General features: G+C 48.1%; 1 protein-coding gene across 1 annotated transcript; it reads left to right on the forward strand.

Moving 5' to 3' along the window:
- The first annotated feature begins 11,086 nt into the window (after positions 1-11,086).
- Positions 11,087-13,403, forward strand: C11H11orf91 (chromosome 11 C11orf91 homolog). Its single transcript, XM_029956438.1, has 2 exons — positions 11,087-11,887; positions 13,146-13,403. Exons 1-2 carry the CDS (start codon positions 11,422-11,424, stop codon positions 13,229-13,231), a joined length of 552 nt encoding a protein of 183 aa, XP_029812298.1. The 5' UTR covers positions 11,087-11,421; the 3' UTR covers positions 13,232-13,403.
- Positions 13,404-13,716: the final 313 nt, after the last annotated feature.

Genomic DNA, 13,716 nt, shown 5'->3' on the forward strand with positions numbered 1-13,716 from the left:
CCTCTGCTGCCACGCAGGCACAACGAATCTTCCACCACGTGTGGGCTGCCAGGGGCAGTGAGATTCTTAATGCAGAGCTATTGGAATGACATTTGTATTCGCAACTAGCAGGTATCTGGCAGGGAAGAAGGTAAGCTCTCCGTGTGGCGAGACCTGGAAATTCCAGGTCTGTCTTCCAACATCTGAGTTTTCCTCTGTCCCTAAATTGTGTATGGGCTTCGCTGTCTTCACTAGAAAAGCTTAACATGGGGTGCCTGGGTGGCTCAGTTGGGTAAGCCTCAGACTTCAGCGCAGGTCATGATCTCACGTTCATGAGTTCGAGCCCCGTGTCAGGCTCTGTGCTGACAGTTCAGAGCCTGGAGCCTGCTTCGGATTCTGTGTCTCCCTCTCTCTCTGCCTCTCCCCTACTCATGCTCTGTTTCTCTCTGTCCCAATAATAAATCAACATAAAAAAATTTTTTTTAACAGAAAAGCTTAACAGCATATATTAATGATATGTTAAAACTACCCCTTCCACTTTTTTGTTGGCATGGTGGGATATCTTGGCTTTGTCACACATAGTTAAAGTCTGAACATTTGGACACTCTGTGTTCAAAATGACTGGCAGTATTAAGTGTGCTGATTTGTGTAGTACTGGTAGCGAGTCTCTTCATATGTGTATGTTTACTGTATGAACACAGAGGTAAGAGCCTCTGATGGGACGTCCAGGTGTCCTCACGAATAGCCGCAGCAACAAGGGTGTGATTTACCTGCCAGCTCCCGGCCTGTTGACTACTAGCTGACTTAGCACAGATTGTGTGGAATACATATAAGGGTTATTAGCATAATCACAGTGTTAAGGCTTTGGGAAGCTCTACTGGTTTCCTAAAAAGTGATCCACCTTTTCAGGAGGGCAACGTTTTGCCCTTTTTTGGTGGCTGATGGTGATGGTGAAGATCCGGTAGACTTATCCAGTGTTCTTACAATGTTGGCTGTATTTAACAGCATAGCCTGACTTTTGCAGATGATGGTAGGATTTCATGATGAACGTTTTTTAAGACCCCTTGATTATGTAGTCTGTTCGACAAACTGGGCTGAATGATACCTTTCCGAAAATAAAATTTAATCAAATGCACGAGTGTGGTTATTGGCCCAGAAGGAAAACAACCTGCGCGGAACCCAGTGTTGGCAATGGAAAAGAGGAGAATGTGATTGGTGCCAGCTCTCTCCTGTCGATGCCCTTATTTGAACAGAGACGACTAGGACCTTCCTCAACAAAACCCAGCATTGCCTTGGTGGTCTGGGTTCCCTATTGGCTCAGTGTTTTTCCTTACAGCATCTTTAATTCCCTTGTCCAAGGCAAAATACTGCATGTAACTGTTCCCTCAGTCGGACCTTTCCTGCCCACAGAAGTACTGAACATGCCCACAGATGCTGGCTGAGCAAAGCATTTCCTTTCATGGAGGCCTTCAGGAAACAGAGCCAATTTTGACTCATGCAGAAAATTAGTTTGGGGGAACTTTTGAGGGAGAATTCAACCAGACTACAAAAAGCTAGGATTTGGGTGGTTCCAAAATGTTCTCTTCAAGATTCAGATTCTAGGGACGCCTGGGTGGCTCGTTGGTTAAGCGGCCGACTTTAGCTCAGGTCATGATCTCACAGTTTGTGGGATCAAGCCCCGCGTCAGGCTCTGTGCTGACCATTTGCTCAGAGCCTGGGGCCTGCTTCTGATTCTGTGTCTCCCTCTCTCTCTGACTCTCCCCTGCTCATGCTCTGTGTCTCTCTCTCTCAAAAATAAAGATTAAGAAAAAAAATTTTTTTTAAAGAAAAGATTCAGATTCTAGGGTGTGACTGTCTGCTGTCTTGGGTCATATGCCCACTTTGGGGCAAGAGTGGATTGAGAAAGGGATAATTGTCTAGAGCAGAATCTGAGTGCTGCTCAATAGGGAGATGGGGAGAGGGCTCCTGGAGTCGAAATCATCAAGAGCCATAGTAAATGGCTTTAAGCTTTGAAGTGGTTTTTTTTTTTTTTTTTTTGCAAAAAGTTATGACTCATACCATGGACTGAGCATTGGGCATCTTGACCCGAGGGCAACAGGCCAGATGAGTGGAGAGTCAATAGCCTTTGCATGGTTGTATAGTAACTTTCATAATGGATTCAATATTGGGTGGTGATAACCCCATTGAATCTTCTCTCTTGAGGAGTGAGCTATGGATGCAAGCTATACCTAATGCGTAGTAAGTGGGACTCCTAGTGTGTCCCAAAGGATGCTGACCCATTGTCCAACTTAGTCTGGAAAGTGTTGAGCCTCAAGATATGGGTATATTCCCCTTGGGTCCTTGTAATGGACCCATGACTTAATAGGTGGGGTATGTCCTGATAAGATAGGTAAGAGCCTCGCCCACATTTTTGGACTTGGACTTCCTGAGTATGAACCATGCTTTATATGTCCGAGTCCTCTGGGGCCAGATGATTCAGCTTGTACACTGTAAGTTCCTCATCAGTGTTCAAAATCTGCTAGCTTGCACTGGGTTTGTTTTCCTTGCAAACTAATCTGAACTAAGGCTATTTTAAGAGGTTCTTGATGTGCTGAGAAGGCACAGCACTGGCTAGAAGTAGTACTGACCTGAACTTTATGGTGCGGAGTTTTGTGCTCTGTGTTTTACATGTATTTTTATCTATAGTATCATCATCTCACTTTGATTAAGAGGAAACTACATTTCAAGAAATTGGTTTGAAATGCTTACTGTCACCAAGATAATATATTTTCCAAGTGTAGGGTTCACCCTCACCTGTCCAGTTGGCCACTGTGCTGCCCTCTGTCCTTTGGGCCTGCCTTCAATGCACACCAGTTTGACTTTGGGAAAAAGCCTGGAAGGAGATCTGGGTGCTTTTTTGCTTTGAAAAAATCGATTCCTGCCTCTTTTAAGAAACAAAAGCATTAGGTACAGTTGTTTTTTCACTGAATAGTTAGGTTACCCCAGGTGAGCTTTATAGAACCCAGTTAGGCCTTTTGGGAAACATGATATAATTTCAAAACACTGTGTTTGCCACAGTCTCTTTCCAAGGCTCACTGCCTCTCATAATTATTGCATTTAGGATAATAGCAGTTGAGTACATTGATTTGGTCATTGGAGGCCTAGGTTCAGATCCTGTCTCTTTCACTAATTGGCTATGTCTCTAGCCAAGTTTTCTGGCCTCTCTGAACTCTGGCTTCCTGCACAAAAAGTTGTGTGAGGCTTGTGGTTTCACTTTTGTTAAGTGTCTGGCAGGTAGGAAGTGGGCTGTAATAAAGATGCAGGTTACATGGAGTCCGCAGTTGTTAAAGCTAAAAGGATCTGAGAATCAACAGTGAAACACATTGTTGTATTCACTCCATTGGCTTTGGCCCAAGTAGAAATTGACCAGAGATCTCCTTTCCATATTGCCTATCAGGGGATTGTTTACCATTAGATTTTTATTTAGGCTAAAACTTCCTATTTATATACACAGTATTTTGGAGTAGGTGGGTACTGTGAGGCTCTGTAATAGGTAAGGATGTTCTCCTTTTCCCCAGCAGTCATGTAGGTCCACAGCCCCTAGGAGAGGTGGCGATGAGAGAGGCCAAGACACCACCCACCCCGCAGGGGACAAGGGCACTGAACTGGGAAACACAAGTCCGATGTTGTGGAGTGAGGACCTTCATTTCCATGATCAGCTTCCCTAAGGGTGCTGCTCTCCATTCTTGCTCTTGTTGGCTCTGTACAGGTCTGCCAGCCGTACCATGTCGATTATATATACAATCCGTGCTCATGCTATTGTGGCTAACACCGCCCCATCTGGCTGTAGGTTGTATAGAGATCAGGCAAAAACTCATGCTGATAAGACGGTGGCCCTATTGGGGTGTAAACAGTGTTGTTTACATTCTCATGTGTTTTTGTGACATGGTGTTATGGCCAGAACTGGAACTTAGTGTTTCAGTTCATAAACTCTACTGGTGTAGACAAAATGGGGCATGACCCTAAATTTTAAGTGGCCCCAATTTGAGGGCTTACTATGTGCCAGGCACTATTTCAAACACTGTATATGTATGGGTTTACCTAATTTTTCTCAGTAACCATGAATAATATTTATCGTCTATACCCAAATTCATTAGAGTGCTTACAAATTACAGTCCCCTGCCCATTTCTGCCCTTGGATTCAGTCAGGTCTGTTCAGACCATAACTCCTTCAGCCCTTTCTTGGTGCTTGAATAAGTAAGAAGGTTTCTGTTCTTTGCAACCAAATATCTGCACTATCAAGACATCTGTTAGTGAAAAGGGTTAGCTGACAGTTGTTAACTAAACCACCTCCTTCCTGAGCCATGGTAAGCAGTCAAAAGAACGTGCGAGATTGCGATGGAAATAATGTGTATATGAGTGAATAATGTAGCTTTGGTGGTTTTTTTTTTTTTTTAAGATTTGGGTTTAGAGTAAAATCCCACTCCAGTGCCCCTTTATTTAAATACACTGCGTTTGCAGCAAGGTTGTAAAGTGCAGGCCCCATACATTTCCACGCCTCTGAGACTGCCCAGCTCGGAGGCTTTGAGCACACTACGTCACCACCCTGGCTCTGTGTCATCACCAGCTGTAAGCATAGCACCTCTCATTTGACTCTCGCTCTCTTGGCCTCTGTTCCCCCACCCCCCAATCTGGTAACAGGAGCATACTCACCTTTTGGGGAATTCCTTCCCCCCTTTAAGTGCAGTATTGGTGGGACTGTTAATGAAGGTGGCCTATCCTCCTCCAGCTGAGAAAGTTGAGCGTGTTCTTCCCCCAAATTTAAGTCTTGAGTGGAGTTCCACAAGTACTGAAAAAAAAAAAAAAGCGGTTTTGGTTGAAGGTCTGAGCCTCTCAGGAAGCCTGCAAGTAGCAGACAACCCGACAGAGTAGCTTATCAGACAGAGCCTGATTTTCTTGCATAAACCCTCCACAGGTAACCAGCTGCTGGCATTGGCTCAGCCGCTCCACAATGTCCGGGCTGGTATGTTAGTGATATTCTTGGTCTTTTCCTCCTGATCACGAAGTGACTGCAGAAATTCCAGCATTGCATCAAGGTTCAAGGCAGGAAGAGGCGATGAAGGGAAAGCTTCAGTCGTTTTCATCACTGTTATCAGGAAAGTACAGTCTTTCCCAGAAATCGCGCAGCTATCTTCCCGTCATATCTTCTGGCTGGAACCGTGCCTCATCGCCACCCCTATCTAAGACGGTGACTGGCAAAGCTAGTATTTATTTTTTCCAGCCTCTGTAAGGGGAAAGCAGCAAGGATAAAAAGATCAGGGAGTAGTCCTTGAGAATAGCTAACCAGCCAACAGCTGCTTACCACCCCAGGGACTGAACTGAACAGGCTATTGATTCTGTCCTGCTACCTGGATCCCGAAATTACCCTGGTTTTTGTACTTCCTCCGCCTGACTCTTAAGCTTACAAATCCGTGTTGCTATACAGATAACATGACAACGTGTAATAGTAAGCGGTCAGGAAGTGTTTGCTACAATTATTTTTACCCAGGGTTGTACAGCTGGCTGGTGCTGGTCAACCTTCCAAGGCCCTGCTCGTTCCGTTCCACTAAACTGCCTCTCGGGCTCCCATTTATTAAGCTATGTGCTTATTCTGCAGTACAGAGGAACACACCTACTGAGAGAAATGAGAATAAGGACTGAACTGTACTTCTTAGAAACTTTTATAAATGGTGGGTGTTGTGAAGAGAAGTGGGAATGCCTGGCCCCCAGATCCAGACCAACACAATGGTTAATTCAGATGACTAATAAAGACAGGGCTGTTCCCAGAATAGCTGGGCACAAATGACTTCCAAGTAGAGCCAGCCCCCTGCCAAGAAAAGGCCAGGAGGCCAGGTGCGCCCCCCCCCCCCCACGCTCTGGGCCTGCCCTGAGGGCTGGGGAGCCTGTGGGAGGCCAGAGGGGCCACAGAGCCCGTCCACCTGTTAGGAGTGCCAGCTCTGACGCTCACTAGCCACAGGGCCTCAGAAAAGTTGCCTAACCTCACATGCCTCAGTTTTCTCATCTGGAAAATCCGGATAACAACACTCACCACCCGGGACGTTATGAAGATTACTGGAGTTCAGACTAAGTGTGTGGCACACAGTAGCCTCTCTTCATGTGTTTACTGTCACTGTCCTCAGCAGGACAGCAAGGAAGCAGTTTCCAGGGCTTGCAAAATTATCTGGAGTGGGATTCATTTTCTAGAAGTGGCATTCCCCCGCCCACTGCTTCCCCACTCCATTTTCCTGGTCAATTCACCAGGGCTTAATAATGAACCGAGGACGCCACCTGAGACTGTACAGCCCTCCCAGCCACGCTTCACTGAGCACCCACTGTGCGGCCCCGGTACTGCTGACTCATATTTTCATTAACTTCAGCCCCATGAAGCAGGTATTGTCCTCATTTTATAGAAGATTGACGTTCAGAGAGCTGACAGGGATTTTCCCCAAAGTCACAGAGTCCTGGGTTCGAACACACATTCAGGCTGCTATCAGAAAACACCACGGACTGGGGGACTTAGACCATACACGTGTATTTCCCACAGATCTAGAGGCTGGAAAGTACAAGAGCAAGTCTCTGGCATATTTGGTGTCTGGTGAAAACCCCTTCCTGGTTCACAGGAACCAGGAATCTTCTTGTGGTTTCCTCACATGGTGGAAGGGGCAAAGGAGATCCCTGAGCTCTCTTTTCTAAGGGCACCAATCCCATTCACAAAGGCTCCACCTCATGACCTAGTCACCCCCCAAAGGGGTTAGGATTTTAACATATAAATCTGGGGGGACACAAACATTTATTCCACGACAACCCTGTTATATTCCAAACCACAAACACTACATTTCCCCTAAAATCCATCTGGAGCCAAGGCGGGCATGGCAAATCGCGATGTACCCTTCACGGGGCTGGGAACCTGGGGGGCTGTGATCGCCAGCAGTGTGTCTAGATGCGGGGCTATGGCGCTGGGCTGTCTTACCCTCTCCAGCGGGCAATGACTGAGAAAATGAGGCAACTCCCAGCAGTGCCTGGCTGCACCTGGCTGAAGAGGGCTTTGAAAATGGGAAGTCATAACCCCCCACAGGGTTAGAGAGTTTAAGCCGGAGTGTAGGGAGGAACCCTCACCCCACTGTGTCATGTGTCTTTTCTTTTTTCTTTTAAGTTTGTTTGTTTTGAGAGAGAGAGAGCAGGGGAGAGACAGAGAATCGCAAGCAGGCTATACTGTCAGCAAAGAGCCCAATGCGGGGCTCAAACTCAATGAACTGTGAGGTCATGACCCGAGCTGAAACCAAGAGCCTTGACCAGCTGAGCCACCCGGGCGTCCTGGGTCACATGTCTGAAGGGTGATGCCCCTGCCCCTCCTTCTCCAGAGAGTGGAGGAATGACTGCCCTGATGGGTGAGTTTGAAGAAAAGACCAGGTCTGTCTGTCTTCGGCCTGCTCTTTGCTGGGCCGGTAAAGGCCCTTTCCCTGCGGACAAGGCTCTTTCCCACAGGGCCTTGCACTGGGTAGGTGGGCTCAGTTCAGGGAGGCAGTTCTAGTAATCCGCCTGGCTACCAGACCTCAAGCCATGGCCTCCAACAGACCTTTACCTGCAAAGAGGGCCCCGTGTGAGTGTCTCAATTGGTCCAAATGCAGGCAGAGAGCTTGGGTCTGAGAAATTGAATCCCTTCTCAGCCGGCTAAGTGTCCGACTTCCACTCAGGTCATGATCCCACAGTTTGCGGGTTCGAGCCCTGCATCGGGCTCCGTGCTGACAGCTCAGAGCCTGGAGCCTGCTTCCATTCTCTATCTCCCTGTCTCTCGGCCCCTCCCTGTCTCGTGTTCTGTCTCTCTTTCTCTCAAAAATAAACATTTAAAAAAATCCCCTTTAGAAATGGAATCCCTCAGGGGCACTTGGGTGGCTCAGTCAGTTAAGCATTTGATTCTTGATTTCGGCTCAGATCGTGATCTCACATTCCATTAGTTCGAGCCCCATTTCAGGCCCTGCACTGAGAGCACAGAGCCCTGCTTGGGATTCTTTCTCCCTCTCTCTCTATGCCCCTTCCCTCTTTCCCTCTCAACCTCTCTGTCTCTCAAAATAAATAAATTTTAAAAATAATAAATTGGATCCCTCAAACCCCAACCAGATGGCACTTAATGGGGAATTTGAGCGGCAAGGCAGGTGATACTAGAGTTTTAGAGCCCAGGGAGGGAAATGTTGTTTAAAATCGACGTAATCCTGCTCTGTCTTTCACCACCAACTTGACTTTCCCAGACATTTGTTTGCAGGAATAATTTGGGGGTGGGGGAGGTTGCTGTAACTACTCTGGTTTGTTAATATTCCATACGGACTTCACCTCACCGGGATTTCTCCCAGTGGCTGTTCACTGTGGCACCTGCGTGTTCTTGTTGTGTGCTTGTTAGAGGAAACAACTTTTCTTTTAACCTACGACTTGTAATGTTACCATTGTCTAAAATCACCCAGTATAAAATCTGTTTAGATTACCATGGAGTTAAGGGGAAAAATCTGTAAGCTTTTTCTCTTTGAAGGGATATATATGAGTAAAAATGTGATTAGACTGCATCATTTAAAAAACATAATGCAAAATCTCTTTCCCTTCTAAGGATCTTCAACATATAATCTATAAGAGTTAACATTACTGAACATGGTCTGTGGCCAAGAACTTAGATTGTCTCATTTAATCTTACCAATTTAATGAGTAAGTACTGATGAGGTTTTTGGGGTGATAGTGGGGTTCGTGGGGTCCGGAGGCGACGTCTTTGGTGCAAAAAGGTGATTTCATTAAAGCATGGGGACAAGACCAGTGGGCAGAAAGAGCTGCTGGGGGACCACGTGGAGAGACAGGTGGTATACTCCGGGGTTGGGGGAGATCAAGTCCAGGGGAAGTTTCCAGGAAGATTTTCATATGCTAAAGAAGACTTTCAAGAGAGTTGAAAGCTAAACTATTGTCCAGCTAAGGTGGTTTTCCTTCGAGCAAAGCATTGGCCTTAAGACAGTAGGGAGTTCCTGGAGAAATGTTTTACTCTGCCCACCTCAAGTATTTGTCAATGGGCTGCGGGTTAGGAGGACATTTAGTTCTGTCTGCCATTTCCTTCTGCCTTTGTCCCCATGTCACTATGGAGGGTGATGGAGACTTAGGTCCTGCAGGACTGTGATCTCTATCAGTTAACAATTTGTTATTCTCCTTTCCTTTGTTTTTGGGCAGCCAGGAGTGCCAGAGGAATATCACACATATCCCATGGGCTCCGGAGGGAGGGGTCTGAGGCCTGTCAGCCTGCCTTACGCACCCTCATCAGGTACCATTACTATTCCCATTACACAAATAAAAAACTGAGGTTCAGAAAAGTTCCTCCACACAGCTGAGTACATAGTAAATTCAGGGCTTGATCCCAGGTCTGAGTCCAAAACTCTGGTTCTCACCACTACTGTGGTTCTGTAGAGGTGGGGTGGAGGGGGAACATTTCCTCTATTCTCTTAGGTTCAGAAGCTGGATCAGGTTCAGAAACTGACAAAAAAACAGAATAACAGAAAAGATTTATTATGCATGTACATGGGGCCTCACAGAAAAGATGTGGAAACTGAAAGAAATGTTTAGGCCTGAGAGTTTATAGGCCATTTTAACAAAGGGTGATAAATTGTGGACAAGGGACAAGACGAAGGAAAAGGGGATTGGGCTTCTAGAAGTCACAAATTGTGGGAAGGTAGATATATGGGAGAAATTTGTCTAAGATAAGATTTGCAGTACGATGTAGGCTCAAGTCAGTGCTATTTCCAGTGATGAGAATCATCTCTTCTTCCTGACAGGAAAGGGGAGGAGGAGACCTTCACAAAAGGAAATTCACATTCTCTTTACAAAGGGAAATTTATATGCTGTTTTTAGGCAGAAAGGGAGAGGACAGAGCTTCTCCCGTGTCTGTTCCTCAATTGCTTATAATAATCCTTATGCCAAAGTGGCATATTTTAGGGTGCTATATTCTGGTCCCCTTTAGTTCCCCAAACACATAACACTGTTTTAAAAGTTCTCAAATATTTATTAACTCTTTTATATGTTCGATACTCTAAGGCTGGATTCTTGCCCTCAAGGAGTTTACACTAAGTGTAGGAAGGAAAAGTTCCTTAGCTTCAGACAGGTTCCTCAGTGGGGACAGCTGCTCCTTACATTTGGTCAGAGTTTCCAAGTTTACAGGTGATTCACACACACCATTCTGTCTTCTGTCGGATTGCCACAAACAAGTGAGGCAGCCTGGTTCTCTTTTCTGTTTTACAGAAAACTGTCTTAGAAGTCAAGCAACTTACCCACAGTTATCCAGCCTGGACATCTATCTCCACTGCTCTGCTCTACCCCCCCCCCCCCCCCCAATACAGATGCCTAAATATAGCATCTGTATATAGCCATGTTTGCTAATGGAGCTGGTACTGACTCAAATCTTGACTAGCAAACTAAACTGGCCCCCACCCACCAATAATCATTAGGGAGAGGCTTTGAAGGAAATTTATTACCCCACTCTGTGGCTAATACGTTACCCATGTAAACGGACAGATGTACAGGTCACTCTTAAAGATTTGAGGTGTGTTCAGCAACATTTCCTTTGGGCGGTTTGTTTCCTGTTAGCACCTGTAAATGTGTCTGGAAAAGAACTAAATTAAACTGAATTTCATTAAAGACCTTCTACTTCAGATCAACTACAAATCCATACCAGAGTTCTCTTTCCCAGAATCTTCAACGACACTGGGAAGTTTGGCAGAAACATGGGTTGGCTCTAGCAGCCATTCCCAATCAACCCTCTTGTCCTTTGTCTGCCTCCAGTAGGATAGATGGAAACTCATTTCCCCAGGTACTTTGCAGCGAGGGGTGGTAAGGGAAGTCCGCTGTGGCAGCGGCCAGGTTTCTAGGAAATATTCTTTTTCTCCCTATGAAAGGAGAAGACTGAAAAATGTATTCTCTTGCAGTTCTGGTCAGCTCCCTGCTTTCTGTTTTTGTCTGAATTTCTGCTGGGATGTGAGACGAGAGCTGGAGCCAGGCCACAACAGCGGGAACGCCAGGCTTGCGGAACGTAGGGGCGGTGGGAAGAGGCGAGGGGCGGGACTGGAGGGAGCAGAAGAACGGCTGGCGTGGGACGACTGCAGGGCGGAGTGGAAAACCGAGGGCCGTGGGATGGCAGATTAAGGCGCGCGGGTTGGACTTGTCTTCTCCGCTGGTCAAGCCTCTCCCGCTCCTGGGGTGCAGCTGGTCCTCAATGGGCGGGGCACGTTCTGGGGCGTGGCGAACCGGACCGTCGAACCCCGCCTGTTAGGGGGCGGAGCTGCCCGAAGGGGTGGGGCCGCGCTCCGGCAGGGCGTGGGCTGTGGAATCTCAGAACCCCAGCGACTCTGGGCTGTGGCGCGCGTCTCCCGGCGCGGGGTTCCTACCACGCAGCCTCCCATTCAAAAGATGCCGAAGGGGCGGCGCGGCGGCCAGAGCCCAACCATGAGCCAGCGGCCTACTCCGCCCCTCTACTTCCCGTCCCTCTACGATCGCGGAGTCTCCTCGTCTCCGCTAAGCGACTTCAACATCTGGAAGAAGCTTTTCGTGCCGCTGAAGGCTGGCGGGGCGGCGGCGGGGGGGCGGCCCCTTCCTCAGGCGCCCCTGCCGCCACCACCTGGTCTGGGGCCCCCAGGCGAGCGCCCCTGCCCCCCGCCCTGGCCTTCCGGCCTGGCCTCCATACCCTACGAGCCTCTGCGCTTCTTCTACTCGCCACCGCCGGGGCCCGAGGTGGCTGCCTCGCCCCTGGCTCCGTGCCCTACCACACCCCGGCCTGCCTCCGTCTCCCATCCCGAGGAATTATGCGAGTTGGAGATCCGGATTAAGGAGCTGGAGCTGCTCACCATCACTGGGGACGGCTTCGACTCCCAGCGCTGTGCGTGACCTTCTTTGCCGGCCGTGGCTCCCCACTGTGGCTCCTTGCCTCCCAAATCCCCTCCCTGGCCATGTGGCCTCCCGGCTCAGACTCCAGGCCAGATCTCAGATCCACATTCCCCCGTCCCCAGCACCCCTCCTGGATTTCAACCGACCCCTCCTGGATTTCAACCGACGCCTTCCCTCACTGCAGTCAGGATTTCATGAACAGTCTTGTACCAAACTCCGCCCTCCCTCCATCCTGAGCCCTTTTGGTAATCTGGACTCCGAATCTCCAAACCTCCATCCATCACCATCACCATCACCATCCTGCACTTGACGCCTCCTGACCCATAACACTCCGATCCCCTGTGGTAGTAATAGTACCACCACCCACCACACACAACCCCTTCCTTTAGAGACCTGAGCCTTCGTGTTTATCTTCAACTGCAGTCCTCCTTAGGAGGAGGGGGAAGCAAATGGCCGTTGGAGCGTCTGGGTAGAGATGGGAATTGTGCATGACCCAGGAAGCCCCAGGACAGTTCACTGAGGGGCTTCAGGGCCCTCCACTTGTCAATGCTGGAAGGTAACCTCCCTGTGAACCCTAGCCCTCGTTCTGATAGCCCTCTGACCAGGGTTCTGGACTCTGCCCTTTGATCTTAAAGTCTAAAGTCTTAGGGCTCTGGACCAGGGCAGGCCAGGTGTGCTCTGATGTGGGCAGGGTTCCTCTAGCATGCAAGCTGACTGACTGTTCTCCTTGAAGGGTAAAGTTAAATCTGATTCTACTCCCATAAGGACCTCTTGCACTTGAATATTCAGTAGCCACAGGCTGTTCTGCACATTTTGCCTTCTCATCACCTGTTCCGGCTAAGGGTTGCAGTTCAACACTGGAGAAGGGTAGATTGTTCTAGAAAGACTATCCCGCATTATTGTAAACAACAACACAGGTTAAGTTGGCTCCCCTGCCACACACGAAGGAGAGTATGAAATAACCTAAATATTTAGGTTAATGTGGCCATGAGAATGGTCGCCAACTCATCGGGCAGCCTGTAAGGTTCTCTTACCCACAGAATCCCTAGAAAACCGGCGCTCTAAGTCCTAGATTTCTTTACTACATTTCCCCCAATGAAATATGGTTGGCCTCTTAGGGTTTTTATCCCACCCATGTTGGGTTCTGGATCCATGCAGGGAGCACACGATTGCTTCCCAGATGCTTACTTTGGAAGTGTTAGAAAAGCCCTTATCTTTACTACAGCAGTGTTTATTTTGCTCTCCTGCAGATAAATTCTTGAAGGCACTGAAAGATGAAAAGTTACAAGGACTGAAGACAAGGCAGCCTGTAAAGAAGTCGGCCTCTCCCTCCTGAGGAGCTGGCCCCCAGAGCCAAGGCAGTGGCCTCCTTAGGTGTTAGTGCTTAGATAATGTGTCCCATTTGTTGCCATTTCAAAGACTGTTATTTTCTGTTCTGTATTTACTGCTGTTCTCATTGCTCCCAGCGTGTACCCCACATACAGTGCCCACTTGTGTGGTAAATCTCATGGTCTGTCTTCTCTTTGTGTTGCTGCTGGGGGAGCTCTTTCACAGGGTCTGGGAGCTGCTGCCCCGCTGGCATTCAGGGGACCCCCAACACGGCCAAGTGGAGGGAATTGGGAAAAACCAAGGACTGGAACACATAGTTGGTTCTCAAACAGCTTTAGTCCTGGGAAGTGTTTTGTTGAATAGCTTTTGGACCACAAAACTCTTTGATGATCTGATCAAAGCCATGGTCCTTCCTAGAAATTCGTGTGCTTATTATGTGCCTGGCACCCTCCTAGACTCTTGGCATTAGGAGTTGGGGAGACACAGACAATA

The sequence above is a fragment of the Suricata suricatta genome, chromosome 11, assembly GCF_006229205.1.
Source record: "Suricata suricatta isolate VVHF042 chromosome 11, meerkat_22Aug2017_6uvM2_HiC, whole genome shotgun sequence".
In the NCBI taxonomy this organism is placed as follows: Eukaryota; Metazoa; Chordata; class Mammalia; order Carnivora; family Herpestidae; genus Suricata; species Suricata suricatta.